General features: G+C 57.5%; 1 protein-coding gene across 1 annotated transcript in view; it reads left to right on the top strand.

Moving 5' to 3' along the window:
- The window catches only part of MYO18B (myosin XVIIIB), a 35,082-nt gene that overhangs the window by 14,590 nt on the left and 3,990 nt on the right, over positions 1-16,502 (top strand). The window contains exons 19-36 of the mRNA XM_087703462.1: positions 464-659; positions 1,462-1,571; positions 2,277-2,342; positions 2,425-2,553; positions 2,815-2,958; positions 3,222-3,311; positions 8,321-8,440; positions 9,270-9,378; positions 10,143-10,267; positions 10,609-10,763; positions 11,480-11,603; positions 11,809-12,009; positions 12,101-12,211; positions 12,296-12,400; positions 12,770-12,905; positions 15,418-15,575; positions 15,671-15,787; positions 16,205-16,288. Of these exons, the coding sequence (XP_087559588.1) occupies positions 464-659; positions 1,462-1,571; positions 2,277-2,342; positions 2,425-2,553; positions 2,815-2,958; positions 3,222-3,311; positions 8,321-8,440; positions 9,270-9,378; positions 10,143-10,267; positions 10,609-10,763; positions 11,480-11,603; positions 11,809-12,009; positions 12,101-12,211; positions 12,296-12,400; positions 12,770-12,905; positions 15,418-15,575; positions 15,671-15,787; positions 16,205-16,288 (2,280 nt within the window). The remainder of the gene's footprint in view (positions 1-463; positions 660-1,461; positions 1,572-2,276; positions 2,343-2,424; positions 2,554-2,814; positions 2,959-3,221; positions 3,312-8,320; positions 8,441-9,269; positions 9,379-10,142; positions 10,268-10,608; positions 10,764-11,479; positions 11,604-11,808; positions 12,010-12,100; positions 12,212-12,295; positions 12,401-12,769; positions 12,906-15,417; positions 15,576-15,670; positions 15,788-16,204; positions 16,289-16,502) is intronic.

Genomic DNA, 16,502 nt, shown 5'->3' with positions numbered 1-16,502 from the left:
TTGGGCCGGGCTCAGGGGCCGCTTCCTGGCAGGGGCTATTGGGGGGGGGAGGGGCTATGGGGGAGGAGGGGCTGGGATCCCCTCCGCTGTCAGTGGGCTTCTCCCCGAGGATCCAGTTGCCTCCCGGTTGGTCAGCGTGCAAAGGGAGCTCCTGCCAGCCCGACAGGGAGGAGCAAGTCGAGGCAGAGTCATCCACCTTGGCTTCCAACAGGAATCCCCTGTGAATGGGACCAGGGAGGGAGGGAGGAAGCGGGCTTTGGAAAGGCAGGCACCTCCTTTCCCAGAGGCCGTTTGTGTGTGTGTGTGTGTGTGTTGTCCCGGGTGGAGCCGCCAGGAAAGGAAGCTTGTGCAGACCCTGACTGCTGCCTCTGCTGCTGCCCTCGGCCCCCTCCTCACAAGGGGGAAGGAAGGGGGTTGCTGAGGGACCCCTCCGAAACCAGCCTCCCTCCCCCCCTCCCCCCAGGATGCTCTCAGCAATCTGCTCAAGCGGTCTCGGATCCACTTTCTCCATTGCCTGGACCCGGGGACTCCGCCGGAGCCTCAGCCGCCCACCACGGGGACCATGGAAGCCGCCCCAGGACCGCCGTGGGACGTTCCGGCCCTGCGCGCCCAGCTCTCCGGCAGCCTGATCCTGGAGGCCTTGCGGCTGCACAGAATTGGTGCGAGGGGAGGTTTCCCGGGTCCCCCTGCCGAGGGTGCAGGGAATGTCGCCCACCCTTCCTGGGTAGCGCAGTTGCGGTGCAGGTTACACAACGGGCGACCGAGGGACACAGGAAGTGGGGAAGCTTGGCTGGAAGCTGGCTGCAATTCTGAGCACGCAAGGAAAGCCAGAGGAAGCTGGGACCAACTTCCGGCTGGGAATTCTGGGCATTGTAGTGTACAGAGAACTCGGGGGGGGGGGTGCTAGGTTCCCCCCCCTCCACACGAAGGGCTGGTTCGCGCTGCCCCAAATCTCTTTGCTTTGTGAGGAACCCGTTAGAGTTTGCGATGACAAAATGCCCCTCCTCTCTGCCTGTTTGTTTGGGGGGAATTGAGCCAGAGAGTTTCTGCACATGGTTCCCAGGGCAGCACAAGTCGTAAGTGCAAACACGATGAAACGCAATAAGCAGCCTAAACCTCCACAGCGGCCGTAATGCCAGTGGAACCCAGCAGGAGCCCTGCAAGGTCGTGGGGCACGTGAGGGGGATGCCGGCTGAGGAGCTCCTCCCCTCTTGGACAAGATCTCGGGTGCTGCAAAGCCCCCTGGCGCTCTCCCTCTTCTCCCCACCCCCCATGCCCCCATTTAATTCACAGTTGGGGGAGCGGAGGGGCTCCTGGCTCTGGCCGGGACGCAGCCATTCGGAGTTGGTCGTGACAGGAGGGGACGTGCTCCTGCAGGCTGTTGTGGGCACCAGGGTCTCGGTGGTCTGGGATGCCAGTTCTTGCGTACCAAGCGCCTTGCCTTCGTTTATGCTCCGGCAGGCTATGCGGATCGCATGGAGCTGGTCCAGTTCCGGCGGCGCTTCCAGGGCTTGGCTCAGCCGGAGATGAAGAAGTTCACCTCGGCCTACGAGCTGACGGATGAGAAGAAGGTCAGATGGAGGGACGAGGGAGGGAGGGAGGGAGGGAGGGATGAGCCTAGATGGCCGCTGCAGCTTCAGCCGATAAGACAGGAAAGGCGACCGTCACCCGTGTCCTCCTGGGGGGCCATGAACCCAGCGCCCAGGGAGGAGGGGTGCACCGTTGTGCTGGGAAAGCAGCTGCCGCCCGGGGGCTCCTCCCAGCGTGTGAGGGTTTGACAAGAGGCGCTTGGCGGGGGAGAAAGGCCGCGCTTGGCAGGTTGCGCTGCGGGGAGACTCGTTCGACAAGCGCTCCAGCCCTCTCCTCCGCCCGGGGGGCTCTCGAGGACCTGAGTGGCACAAGGAATGCGGGGGCTGGGCTGGGAGGCCAGGGAGCTTCCCAGGTTCGGGTCCAGTGACAGCCCACAAAGGGAGCCCAGCGAGATGCCCAGCGGCTCTGCAGCCACGGCTGCCCCACATGGAGCTCTGCCGGGCGAATTCCTCCCCTGTTGCGGGCAAAGTAATGCAGGCTCTTCTGAGCCGTAAAAGGGAGGGGGAGGACATCCGAATCTCCCCCTGGGCAATTCCAGCGGAAACGTCGGCTGAAGGCAGCAGTTGAAGAGATCGGTGCCAGTTGGGCAGAGCAGCCGGGATGGGGCAGCCCGGCTGTTGTGGGGCTCGTGATGTGGGGCAGCCAGAGATTTTGGCAGCTGCTGCAGGCGCTCCGTCTCTCTGCAGGCGCTGGAGGAGCTCTTCCGGGCCCTCGATCTGGAGAAGAAGAGCGTTGCGCTGGGCCACACGCAGGTACCGGAAGCCGCCGCCCTGGTTCTTCTAGCCTGCCTGGTGGGGAGCGGGCAGCGGCTTCACCCTCCGTCCCTCTGGGCAGGTCTTCCTGAAGGCCGGCGTCCTTCCGCGGCTGGAGAAGCAGCGAGAGAAACTGGTGTCCCAGGGCCTGGTCCTGCTCCAGGCAGCCTGCAGGGGCTTCCTCTCCCGCCAGCACTTCAGGAAGTTAAAGGTAGCCCTGCTCTGCAGTTGGGGGGGGGGCAGCCCTGGGGAGGTCGGGCTGCCTCCTTTGGGGAAGAGGCCCACAGAGGCTGGTAGCCTTCAGCAGACTCCCCTAGTGAGCCAAGGGAAACTGGGGGGCTCCCATCCCCTCTCTCTCTGGCCTGCAGCGCCGGGAGATGCCTAGCTGGATCCCAGTGCTCAAGGCTCCCACTGGGAGGGGGGGGGTCTTCCTTAATCCTTGGCCTGAGGTCTCCCTCCCCTCCCGCTTCAGATCCAGAGCCTGGCTGCCCGGTGCATCCAGAAGAACCTGGCCGTCTACCGGGCTGTGAAGAGCTGGCCATGGTGGCAGCTGATGTGTGGCGTCCGGCCCCTCTTGACCATCAGCCTGGCCGAAGGCCAGCTCCGCGTCAAGGAGGTACCTGAGTTGCCAGGAGGAAAAGGGCCGCAGGCTCAACCCCTGATTTTTCCTTACATTCAGCAGGAAGGAAGCTGAGCTAAATCGGTTCTCTGAAAGAGAGATTCTAGAAAGTTCCCCCCGCCCCCCACCCCCCAGACCCGGCAGCCTTCCCTTTCATCGGGGGGGGGGGATGGGCAATTGACCCCCTCCTGGAGGCAGCCACTCCATGCTGAGTGGTCAAGTTGCAGATGGTGAATAAGCCCGAACTTCCTCCCTCCCAGGAGGAACTTGCAAGGCTGCAGAAAAAGTTGGAGAACTCGGACGTTTCTCGCCAGGAGCTTCGGGAGAGCAGCGAATTGCTGGAAAGCAAGGTAGGGGCGGGGGGGGAGTGGGGGCTGCTTTGGCAGATGCAGGAGATGCTTGGATTGCACCTTTGGGGCTGTTTGTGTGGACAAGGAATGGGGGAGGGGAAGCTTTGGAGCTTTTTTCTAGCATGGGGGGGGCAAGGTTTTATGCCGATGGTGCCAGCTTAGACAAGCTCTGCCCCCACAGGGGTTGGCTTCTCCTGCTGGTGGGCCACTGAAGGAGTAGCAGGGTCGAATAGCCTGGGGGGGGGGGCTTTTGCTCTCTGAAATACCAGCCTTGGGGGGGGGAGGGCAGGGTCTTCCTCCTCCTGCCCCCCCCCCGATCTTTCTGAGGCTGCAGCTGCCCATCGCAGCCTCCTCTCTTGGGCCAGCATTGCAGCCAGCAGTGCCAAGGGCCGCTTGTGCTATTGAGTGATGGAGGAGGGAGGGGAGCCCGACACACGGCAGCACCACAGAACGCTCTCCTGGGTATGAAGGGAAGCGGAGAGGAGAGACGGCCGGGCCGATATAATCCGTTTTCATGGCTGAGCGGGGAAATTACAGCCAGTGATACCCTCCCTCCTTGCCCCCCCCCCCTCGGATACAGTCATGCCAGCCTCTCCCGGCCTGGAAGCAATGGCTGAGATGGCACCTCATGGCGGGCAGCAGCGTGATTAAAGCAGCGATCCTTCTGTCTGCCTCCCTCTGCAGCTGCTCAGCACCCCAGGCCCCCTTTGGCTCCTGGGCTCCCCCGCCCCCCTCTTTTTTAAAAATATATTTTTAAAAACAAAAACGAACAAAAAAACATAAAACACACACACAACCTCCTTCCATTTCATCTGCCGTGTCGTTTGGTTACAAGATTTTGTGCGTCCTTCCCATGGTCACCACTTACAATTACATATCGAATCACAAATTGTTCATTACATAAACATAAGTACATTATTATTAAATGCCAATTTTTCAACTGTAATTATTAGTCCTTAATTTTAAACAAGATATTCTGGATATTGAATCCATACATACAACATCATTTTGCCTCAATAGTTCAACTCCAATTATTATTCCTACGTTTTAAACAAAATATTCTATATATTGAAATAAAACATTATTCTATTACATCATTCTAATCTGTTTAACAGTGCTAAACCCTTACAGTATTGCATATATCATTCTATTATTCTTAAAATATAAAAAGTTCTCCCAGTTTTTCCATTACCATGATTTTTTTATCTAACCATTGATAAAACAAATCCCAAACCTTGTAAAATTGTTCATCTTCTTGTTCTCTAATTTCAAATGTCAATTTACTGATTTCCGCACATTCCATAATTTTTTGAATAGTTTCCTCCTGCGTTGGTATTTTCTCATTTTTCCAATTTTTTGCAAATACAATCCTAGCTGCTGTTAAAACATTTACAATCAAGTATTTCAACTCTCTATTATATATTTCTGGTATAATTCCCAATAAAAAAGTCTCTGTTTAAAGTCCATACGTTTTTGTGTCATTTTCTCCCAACCATGTGTGGATCTTAATCCAATATCTTTTAGCTTCTGCGCAAGTCCACCACATATGGTAATATGAACCCGGTGTCTGATGACATTTCCAACACTTTTCTGATTTATTCTTCAACATTCTTGCTAAAGATGTAAAGCATCTTATACAAATTTTCTTTATATGCTGTTGACATTGTCATTTTGTAATTTTGGGACCACAATTTCTGCCAATTCTCTAATTCAATCCCATGCCCAAAATTCCCCCCCCCCCCAAGCTATCATAGTTCCTTTAACTTGTTCTTCTTCTAACTTAACCTCTAGTAAGTGTCCATAAAGTTTTAAATTACTTTTTCATCAGTACCCATCAAACGTTTATCTAACTCAATCATTTTATCATAAAAACCTTCCTCTTTGCAATCCTTGTCATATCTAGATTGTATTTGCACATATGAAAACCAGTTCATCTTTATATCTTCCTTTTCCAGTTCTTGCATAGATTTAAGTTCACCCTCTGCAATCAATATTTCACCATATCTGTTTGTTCCTTTTTGTATATTATTGCGTATGAAAAAGCTTCAATCGTTGATAGCCAGACTGGAATTTTTAAATAATATTGTCTTTTAACCTTCTCCCAATTTAGTAGCAAGGCCTCCCGTAGGTAATGTCTTCTAAAATACCCCTGTGTTTTAGTTCCCTTGTGCCATAAAAAGGCATGGCATCCCCACAACAGATCATGTCCTTCAAGAATCAATAATCTGGTCTTCCTTAGTGTTATCCGTTCTTTAACCCACATCAAACTTGCTGCCTAGTGATATAGTTCCCAGTTGGGCAGGCCCAAGTTCTTGCATCTTGTAGCAATTTTAGCTTTATTCTTGCTTTTTCCCCCTGCCATATGTATTTCAACACTATTTTATTTAAGTCATCAAAATATTCCTTCCCTAGTCTAATTGGAATCGTCTGGAACAGGTATAAAATTCTAGGTAGAATGTTCATTTTAATTGTAGATATTCTCCCTATCATCGAAAGTTGTAGATTTTTCCCATTTCTTCAGGTCCATCGCGATCTGTTGCTTGAGTTTATAGTAGTTGTTGTCTTTAAGAGGCTGGCTGCATCTTGCTGTTAAATATATCCCCAAATATTTAACCTTGTTCGTAACTTGCATCTCCAAGGTTTCTGCCAACTCTTCTTTTTGTCTTGTTGACATGTTCTTTGTCAAGATCTTCATTTTGTCTTTATTTTTAATCCTGCTACTTTCCCATATTCTTCTATTCTTTCTATCAATTTAGGTGCTGTTTCTAATGGATCCTCTAGGATGAAGGCCACGTCATCTGCGAATGCTTGTAGCTTGTATTCTTCCTTTTTGATTTTCATTCCTTTTATTTCTTTTCCTTCTCTGACATTCCTATTTAAGACTTCTAAAGTTAAGACAAATAGTAATGGCGATAGTGGACAGCCTCGTCTCGTCCCTTTCTTTATTTCAATAGACTCTGCCAGATCTCCGTTTATCATTATCTCAGCTGTTTGTTTATAATATATAGTTTGTATGGCTTGAGTAAATTTCTCACCAAAGCCCATCTGTTCCAGTTGTAACAGCATAAAGCGCCAATTCACGTTGTCAAATGCCTTCTGAGCATCCAAAAACATCAATGCCAATTGTTTTCCAGGATGTGCCTCATAATATTCCCCTGCCCCTCTTGTGCCCCTTCCTCCCCCTTTATCTGCCCCTTTCAGCCCCAAACGGCCTGCCAGTATGTGTGGGCGAGATCTCCAGGCCGAGGGACTGGCATAGTCCTGGGCACCGCTTGAGAGCAGTTTCTCTCTGGCAGGAAGGGCTGAGGTACTTCTGCCAGCTGGGCCTAAGGCTCTGCCAATCAGGCCATTAATTTGGGCCCTTCCTTGGCTGGCTGGTGGCTTGCCCGGCCTCCCCGTCAGCTGGGTGGGGGGCGTTTTCTGTGGTCTTGCTGCTAGAGACACACAGGGGTGCCCTGCCTCGGTGCTTGGCATGTCCATCTGCTGCAGGAAGGTGGGATTCAGCATGAAGCAATGCTTAGAAGCCCCCTCCCCCCTTTATCCAGCCCTGCGAGATGGACGCACCCCAGTGTGGGGGTGGTGGGTGTCTGCTTGCTTGGATTCCTTGTTTACTTGGATCTTTTCAAAACGGAGGCTGAGGAAGACCCAAGAGTTGCGCTTTGTGATTATTATTATTATTTTTAAAGCATTCCTATCCCGTTCTGTATCATGCCTGGCTCTAGAACAATGGCTAGATTGGTAGGAGCATGGAGCAATTGCAAAATGGAGCAGCATAAAAGGGGAGGGGAGGGGGAAAGGCCTCTCCTTGCAAACTGCCCTGGGCACATTTTAAGAGACGTGTGTGTGTGTGTGTGTGTGTCTGTCTGTCTGTCTGTCTTCCTTGCTCTGGTCTCATGCCGAAGGGGGTTAGAAGGAGCGCTAGAATGTTTGCACCTGGCCTCTGCAGCCCTGTGAGGTGGAGCGGCTGGGGGGCTCTTGGGGCAGAGGACGGGGAGCAGGAGGGCTCTCCGGCCGGCGTGCTGCGATTCCCGCTCTCTCTGCCAGGCCCAGCCGGGGGCTCCTTCCTGGCTTCCCCTGGAGAGGCTGGAGTTTTGCCAGATCAGCTTCTCAGCGGTTCCCTCCCCCTCTGCCCCCCCTCCCCTCCCCCCGAACTTGGCAGGCATTGGTTGCACATTTGGCTGTGCAGGGGATTAGACAGCAGTTGCTTGGCACACTCCCGCAGAAGCCTCTTTTCAGCAATTAATTAATTAACACTATCATTATGCCCCCAGCGCCCGGGAGATTATCAAATTGTCTCAGGTTTCCAATCAACTTGCGGATTTGTGGGAGGCGAGGAAAACTCCAGAGCAACAATCCCTGTGCCCCACCCGCTCCCAAAGCTCAGGCGGGAGCCCAAAGGGGCAGGAGGGTCCCGCTATGCCCCCACCCCCACCGCCGCCGCCTTGGCTGAATGGAAACTGGCTTTCCCAGGCAGCCTCTCGGGATGCCAGCCTGGAAGCCAGTAGATGCTGGCAGAGATTGGGAGGGCTGGCGTTACTGCCAGCGTGGCTTTAGTGAGATTATCTGTCTCTCTCTGGCTCCCTTGTCTCTCGTCTGTCATCTATATACCCAGTTGCTGAGCTGGAGAAACCTTGGCCTGTCTGTCTGTCTGTCTGTCTGTCTGCCTGCCTTTGCTCTCAATCCACACAGGGGACTCAGGTTCCGGAGGAAACCATGGGAGATTCTGAATGATGCGACTTTCCTTAGTCTCCTATTCCAGTGTTTCTCAACCTTGGTGACTTTAAGTCCTGTGGACTTCAACTCCCAGAATTCCCCAGCCAGCTCTGCTGGCTGGGGGATTCTGAGAGTTGAAGTCCCCAGGACTTAAAGTCTCCAAGGTTGAGAAACACTGTCCTATTCGTTTCCTTCCAAAGTATCCCTACGGTGTTTGGGGGGGGGGTTTGTCCCTGGAGGAGGCTCCCTCCCCCCCTCCCTCCCTCCCACCCAGCACTTGTTTCTGCTCCGTTTAGCTCATAGATCTGAGGGCAGAATTGTCAGACGAACGGTTGAAAGGAGACGTCGCTTGTCGGATGCTGGACGTGGAGCGGGCCGAGAGGCTGCGGGCATCGAAGGAGGCACAAGAGCTTCAGGTGCATGGGGGGAGCTGTGGGTGGGCGCAGAGAGGCTAGCAGCGGTCTTCATCCCTGGCATCACCAAGGCACATTTCCCCCCCCCCCCAGCAATCCTCAACCCTCTCGGCCAGCCACTCTCACCCGCACAGCTGCACTCCTTTTGACCCCCCCTGGGGTTGGATCGTTCCGTTTGCAGTTTCTCCCCACCCCTCGTCTACCCCCAACGTGGGGCCTGAATGTGCCAAGCATAAACACTGCCAGGCTGAGAGAGTTTAGCCACGGAAGAGCCGCCTGGTGCCCCGTACGGATAGACGACCAAGACGGCAATAAAAGCAGCCGTTGGCTCTCCATCCTCCCTCGGGAGCAGCTGCTGGAAAATCAGCTGAAGCTGCTTTGGAAAGGGGCTCCGAAAGGAGGAAGCAGAGCTGGGCCCTTTCTGGGGGGGGGGGTGGCAGGTCAGGCATTGCGGTCCCACCACCCAGGAGGCCCTGCTTGATCCGATCTCTTCCTGCCAGAGGAAGCAGCACCAAGGCCGCCTTCCTGGCTCAGCCCTAGAGGGAGCCTCAGAGGGGGAGGCTTCTTCCACACGGGCCGGAGTGGTGTGGCAGAGACGGCGCCTGACCACTTGACCCCCAGAGCAGTTGAGCAGGGAGGTCCATTTGCAGCTGAAAAAGCCCCATGGGAGAGGAGGAAGCCCCTGGGAGCAACCCCAGGCGGCCTCCTCCCAAGGGCCCGGGGCCCCTCCGTTTCAAAACCAGGCTCTTCCCTCAGACGGGGGTCTTTCTCTGGGAATCCCAGCCTCTCCTGGGAACTTTGTGGATTCCTCCATCTCTCTCTCTCTTTCCAGGCCAAGCAGCTGCAGCTTCAGAAGCGGCTGGAGGAGGCCGAGAAGCAGCTGGGGGAAACACAGCAGCAGCTTCAGCTCCGTGAGATCGAGGCCAAGAGCTCTGGGAAAGGTGGGAGGCAGCCCCCCCCCCACCAACGCCCCCCCAAGCATGGCAGCAGGATGTGGGGCAGCCCTGAGTGGGCGTTGATGGGCGCCGCCCTTCCCTTCCTCCAACCCCCAACTGTCTTTGGCCTCTGAAGATTGCGGGGCAGTGAACCAAGGACGTCCTTGGGGCCGCCTCTCGCCATGGGGCAGCAGCCCCCCCCCCTCCCCACTGCTCCGCTAGATGGGGGCGGCCTCTGACGGTTCTCCCAAGCGACACCTGTCTCTCCCCTCATTTGGGCGGGGGGAGGGGGGCGTTGGGGCATGTCAGTTCGAGTCAAGGCACGGGGCGCCCCCGGCCACCCCAGTGAAGTCCTGCCCCAGATCTGTCAGGATGTCTTAGGAAGCCTTGGGAGCCGGGCAGAGCGCAGCGTCCAAGGTTATTGCCAGCGTGGCGTGAAAGGCGCCCGTCGGGGAAGGTTGGGAAGCCTCGGCACTGCTGGGCTCTGGGGGCACCTGGGGGGCGCTGAGACCCTTTCATTGCTGACTTGGCCTTTCCGACCCAGGGAAGGGCTCCGGATAGGAACCGCCTTAGAATCCCTGGGGCTGCGGAGGGCTCAAACGTTTGAGACCCACTGCTCTCTTTCTGGCAATTGGAATTGCCCGGGAGGGGAGGGGACGCCTGAGCCCCTCCGGCCTTGGGGCCCCTGCTGCGTGTGTGTGCAAGCAGCCCACCCTGAGGTGGGGCGTGGCCAGCCGGCTGTGCAAACGCGGATCCTCTCACACCGGCAGGGCACGAGTGGCAGATGCGCCTGGACTGCGCAGAGACCGAGACGGCCTTTCTGCGGAAAAGGATTGCCCAGCTGGAAGAGAGGCTGGAGAGGGAGCAGCAGGCAAAAGCGGACGTGGAGCAAAAGGCAGGAGGGGGGGGGGTGCAGGGCATGTAAACCTGCATGTGGGAATGTGGGAGGAGCCCTCCCGGGACCTTCCCACCACTGCCCGGCTGCTGCCTGTGGCCTCACACCCTCCCTGGCTGGGTCTAAGCCAGAGTCTGCCGAGCCCCCCGAAGGGCTACTCCAGTGCAAGGACCCCGGGGGCTCTGGGAATCACGGGGCAGTGCCCAAACTCCTCGTCCGTGCCAGAGGCCACAGGGCTGGCGTAGGTGGCCCTGCAGTGGGGCCGCGGGAGGTGTGGGACCTCTGCGATGTGCCCTAGAGAGGGGTGGCTCTCTCTTCACGGGGGCCCCCCTGCTTTGCAGCTCAGCCAGGCGCAGCAGCTGTACCAGGAGGCCAGGCGGGCGGCCCAGCAACTCAAGCGCAGGTGCCAGCAGCTGACCTGTGAGCTGGAGGACACCCGGGTGCTGATGGAGAACCAGCAGAGTCGCAACCATGAGCTGGAGAAGAAGCAGAAGAAGTAAGGGTCTGCCTTGGGGGGGGGGATTTGTGATTTTGTGATTTTATTGAGATTTGTAGGCCGCCCTTTTCCCTGAGGGGACTCAGGGCGGCTCACACAAAATCGGGGAAGGGGAGATACAGACAATAACAAAGACACATATAATAAAAACAGTAACCAACATGCATTCATCATTCGGGAGGGGCAACTATCTTCATCCCCAGGCCTGACGGGCTAGCCAGTTCTTCAAGGCTGCGCGGAAGGCCTGGACGGTGGTGAGGGTACGAATCTCCACGGGGAGTTCGTTCCAAAGGGTCGAAGGAGGGCCCCCCCCCCAGGCTCTTTCAGCAAGGCAGTGGCAGCCGACCAGACCCTAAGCATCTCCATGGGATGGGATGAGCCTGGGGGGCATAGATTAAGGGTCCTGGTCTCCCTCCCCCCCCACAAAAAATAATGGCCGGATTCTCTTGAGAGCAGAGCCCAAGGAGGAGGGAGACCTTTGTGGGAGGGGGCTTCCAGGGGGTCTTGCCCCACGGCTTCTCCAAAACTAGACGGACTCTGCATTCCTCATTTCCTTGTTTTTGCCCTGGGATTTCAGTGTCTCTCTTGTTGGTGCAACAGCCAGACGGTGGCGCTTGTGTGGGGGGGAGGACTGAGCGCCCCCCATCCCAGATCCCAGACATGCAAGGCCTTTAAACACAGACCCCCCACCCCAAAAAGTCCACATTTCCCGGCAGGTTCGACCTACAGCTGGCCCAGGCGCTGGGGGAGGCGGCCTTCGAGAAGAGCCTCCGGGAGAAAGTGGCGCAGGAGAATTCCGGCCTCCAGTTCCAGCTGGGCAGCCTGCGGCACAGCCTCCAGGTAAGGCCTGGGTGGGCACAATGGAGACTGGCCGTGCCACCCACCTGCCAGGCTGAATCCCAGCACGTTCAAGTGAGTGTGTAGGCTGATGGCAAGACCCCCCCGGACCTCAGCCCAGGCTCCAGAAGAGGCTGGCTCTCCAAGGTCTGGAGGGCGGCTGGGTGGTGCCCACTTTCCTGCTCTCTCCCCTCCCCCCCCCCGGCAGCAAAAAGAGTTGGAAAAGGAGAGCCTGGCCCAGCGGGTGGCAACGCTCAGCTGCCAAATGGAGGAGCTCGGCAACTGTGCCAGCCTGGAGGCGGGTGCCCCAGCCGCCCTGCAGAAGAAGCTGTGGGATCTCGAATCCAGGACCTTGGAGCAGCAGCAGGAGCTGAGCCAGCAGACCAAGGCTGTTCAGCAGCTGGAGCAGGTGAGCCACCCCCTTGTCTTCCTTTCCAGAGGGGCCAAGCCGGGGATGGGGTTTGGAGGCCCCGCCCGTAACCCCTGTTTGTCCCCTCCAGCTTCACCTGAGACTGGAGCTGGAGATTGAGAGGACGAATCAGATCCACCAGAAGGAGCTGGAGGACAAGGAGGAGGAGCTGGAGGACAACCGCAAGTCGTGCCAGAAGCGGGTACGGCCTGCCTGAGGGGGTGTGTGTGTCTTTCTGGCCGTGTCCCCTCCCGGCCCCTCACCTCTCCCTTTGCCTCGGCTGCAGCTTCGCCAGCTGGAGATGCAGTGTGAGCAGGAGGGCGACGAGAAGCAGAACCTCCTGCGGGAGAAGCGGGACTTGGAGGGCCTGGTCGCCACCCTCTGTGAGCAGGTGAGGGAAGAGCAGCTGCCCGGCGGGCGTGGGGGCACCCCCAGCACTGCTTGACTGCCCCCTGGCAGAGGCCCCCAGAGGCTGCAAAAGGGCCCAGGCAACAGCAGCAGGGATCAGTGGCATCTGGAGGCCCCTTTCACCGTGCAGAAGGGAGCCCCCGTGGCTGAAGACACCCCCCCTCGCCCGGGAGAAGGAGCAACATCAATCTTTGCCCATGTCGGCTCGGTTTTCTCCTGGATCTTTGGCCAAATCTGGTGGCTGAAGGGTTTGCTTAGGAAAGGGGATGGAACGACCTGGTTCTCTGCTTTGGGCCCCCCCACGTGGAGGCCAAGATACAAGCCCCCCCCCTCAGCTCCCCCCTTCCTTCAGATTGGCCACCGGGACTTTGACGTGGAGAAGAGACTCCGGCGCGACCTGAAAAGGACCCACGCCTTGCTGGCAGACGTCCAGCTGCTGCTGGAGACCTCTGGGACAGCAGAGCCAGGCCCCTCCGAAGCCAGGAGGAGTGGCCAAGCTTCGCAGCCAGGTGAGGAGGGCGGCCCCCAGGAAGAGGCTCAGGAGGTAGCCGGGGGGGGGGCCTCTTGGCCTTTGCCCGCAGGGGGTCCGCACCAAGGGGGTGAAGAACTCCCAAGGTTGAATTAAAAGCTCCCCACTTTGCACGCTTCCTCCAGCATAGCAGAGCCCAAGAGGGAGGGAGGGGGGCTTGGCTGGCCCTTGATGGCACTTGAACGCTGAGCCTCTGAGCCCCCCCCCCCTGTTCGTCCTCTGGCTCCCCTTTTGCAGTGGTGCAGAGAGGAAGGGCTGGGAATGCAAGGGGGGCCCTTGGTTGAATAGAGGGTCTTCTCTGGGCTCTCTCTACCTGGATGTAACTACCAAGCCTTGCCCTCGCTCGCTCGCTGGGCATCTGTTCTTGGGAGGGGGCTGGGGCCCCTCTAGGGTTCCCCCCCTGAGGGGGGAGGAGAGTCTGGCTAATCAAAGGCATCTCCAAAGTGTCCTGGGGCCCTTCGGATGCAGCAGCAGAGCCGAGGGGCCCCTGGGCAGGCGCTGGGTGGGAGGGACGCTGGGAAGGAGGCAGCCGGTCTTGGTGACTCATCTGATCCCTGAAAGGAGGGGGGCATGGCTCTCCCCCCCCCCCAGGTAGAGTACTTCCAATTTAGCTACACAAGCATTCCAGAGACATTCAATAAATAATCCCCCTTGCTTGTTTCCATCTAAAACACGCCATTCCGGAGATGCGAGCAATTACAGTGAGCGCAGACGTTGGTAATTGGGATAATAATTCTGTGTAAACAGCATCTGGGAACTGCAGATGTTTCTACCTGTTTGGCAGAAGCGGGGGAGGGGAGTTGCAGGTCCTTTCGGGGGCTCTTGCCCTGCTGCCCTTCGGGCACTAGAAAGATGCTGCCCTTGGCACAGGAGAAGCCCCCCTCCCCCCGGGGGGCTTTGCCAGTAGTAACCAAGGGGTGTGTGTGTGTGAGAGATTGGAAGATACCTTAAGCTGCCCTCTTCCAGCCGCAGCCCCTCCCGCAGCTCAGTTTCAGGTCTGTGGTTGAGAGGGGGGAGAGCGAGCCACCTGCCCCACCCTCAAATATACTTCCAATCCGGTCGGGCTTCCACAGAGGCTTTTCAGAATTGTGCCTTTCAGGACAGACCGTGAATTTAGTTGCTCTTAATTTGATTTCCCACCGTTTTCCCAAAGGTTTCCAGAGGTAGCCTGACCTCAACAGGGGTCACTGCAACGCGTGTGCATAGCTGGACCTGGTTGGGAGTGGAGTCCCCCAAGTGCCCGCCCAAGAGGGATCATCTCATTGGATGGAATCCCAGGGCCTCTCTTTCTGATAGGCGCCTTTAGATGCCTGCCAGTGGGTGTTGCAGGAGATTAACCTGCTCTCATTTGTCCACGTGGGGATTAGGGGGTATACTGCACCTGGATGTGGAAGATCTCATTCCGAAGGGAGCAGATGAAAGGCCCGCCAGAGGTCTGGCTGTTGCTGTCCAGTCTCAAAGTGCTGATATTCAGAATCATCCCCTTTTCACTCCCTCTAGACAGGCGATGCGGGGGGGGGGAGGCGCAGGGAGCCCCCTGGGCAGCAGCCCCTCTTTTGCTGGCCCTGAGATTGGCGTGAATGTCAGCCTCCCCTGGAGAATTGGTTTCTCCTTTCCGTGACCCCCCTGGGAGGTTTAAGCAACAAGGAGTGTGGGGGGAGGATTAAAAACCAGCCGAAGGTGCCCTCCCTCCCTCCCTCCCCCTCCCCTCCCCAGCCACGGAGCCTTTTGAGGAGGGGGCCCTGGTCAACATGCAGGAGAGGCCTTGAGCAGATGGCACCGCTGCCAACTTAGCACGTTTGATCTGTTCATACATTATGTATCCTTTTTGATGGGAATTTCAGTTTGTTTTCCCCCAAGTGGGAAAAAATTTATTATGCAGATTTTAGAAAGAGAGGGAGGAAGGAGGGAGCAGAACAGGCGAATGAAGGGCTGGGAAGGGAAGGGCTGATCTTTCAGGAGAGGCAACAGACATTTAACAGCTCTGGGGCTTATAATCTGAATTAGGGGTGCAGAATGAGAGGCCTCTGCGTGCCCCAAATCCGTTCCTCCTCCAAATGGAGACAAGCGAGGCTGGGAAGCAGGACCTTTCAACACAACCAGGGAAGGGTGGGGGACGTGGCCACCGCCGTCCATCCGGCCACGCCAGCCCTTGGGGGAAAAGGAGGGTGAAGCCCCAGGGCCTCTGGGGATGGAGAGAGGGGCAGGACGCTCAGGGGCTTAGAGCCTGTCCCTCCCCCTGCTTAAGAAAGACCCCTTCGTAGACCCTCTGCCTGCCCCTCGCTTCCATCCCTGCAAATTGGAGGAGATTCACCTCATTGGCTAATTAATGTGGGATCTTCAGCTCAGCCGCTGTGAAAGAAGAAGCCCCATTGTTGTCCCAAGGAAGGGGGAGGAGGGGAAGGAGGCATCCTGCCCCGGGTTCCCTGGCGCCAGGGGCCGAAGCCGGACTCAGCTGTGGGGGAGCCAAGGGGGCCGAAGCCACCGTGTCCTTCTTTCCTCCCTGCTCGGGCAGTGGGAAGAGAGCGCAGCCAGGTGTGCCGAGGCCCAGGAGTCGCAGAAGACGCTGTCCCTGGAGGTGGAGAATTTGCACTCGGAGCTGGAGGCGGCCACCAGGAACAAACACTTGGTACCGGACTGGATAATCGCCCCCTGACCCAAAGGGCCCCACCCACCCCACCCGCGTGGAGCCCCCGCCCGGAGGCCTGACGGTCTCTTCTGCAGGTGGACGAGCAGCTTTACCAGCTGCAGCACGAGAAGGCCGACCTGCTCAAGCGCTTCGAGGAGGACCAGGAGGACCTGAACGAGCTGCTGGCCAAGCACAAGGCCCTGATTGCACAGGTGAGGAGGGGGGGACGAAGACCCCTCCCTCCCCCTCTCTTCTGGGCACAGAGCCCCAACCACTGGGCCTCCCACTGGTGCCCGCTCTCCTGAGAGCCGGCTGCCATCCGACACAGAACGCTTGTCTCTGCCCTTCCAAGGCTCCCAGACTCACCTGTGTCCCATTCCCCCCCTCTTCCCCCCCCGGGAGAAGCCCCCCAGCTCAGAATAATGGCAGGGCTGAAGGGAACCTTCTGGTGGGAATCAGGGTTGGTGTCACTGGCCAACCTTCTGGTCAGTGGTGGCGGTGGGTGGCAAGCATCTTCTGAAGTGGGCTTGGGCCGATTGCCCACCCTTGCCGAGGGTCCTCCCTGCTTCTCAGCCTCCCCACTGCCCCCAATGAGCGCTCAGAGCCCTCGGCTTCTCTTCCTCCCTCAGTCGGCCACCGACATCGCCCAGATCCGGGAGCTTCAGGGGCAGCTGGAGTCGCTGGAGAAGGAGAAGCAGGCGCTGCAGGAGAGAGTAGGCGCTGGGACTGCATGCCGGCTGGGCTGGGGGCGCTGGGCAGGGCACGGGGCGGGGGAGGGGGCTCTGCAGAGGGGAGGTCAGCAGGTGGAAAGGAAGGCCTCTCTGGAGCCAGGGACCCCAGTTCCTCTTCGGCTCTCAGAGCGGGGAGCTGCCCGCCTTAGCTGGGGACGGTGCAGGGCTGGTTTGGGGGTGCCTTGCAGCAAAGCAC

The sequence above is a fragment of the Thamnophis sirtalis genome, unplaced genomic scaffold, assembly GCF_051295495.1.
Source record: "Thamnophis sirtalis isolate CommonGarterSnake01/CBP01778 unplaced genomic scaffold, rThaSir2_p1.2 scaffold_2, whole genome shotgun sequence".
Lineage (NCBI taxonomy): Eukaryota > Metazoa > Chordata > Lepidosauria > Squamata > Natricidae > Thamnophis > Thamnophis sirtalis.
Note: the sequence above shows the minus strand (reverse complement) of the source record. Positions and strands in the feature narration are given on the sequence as shown.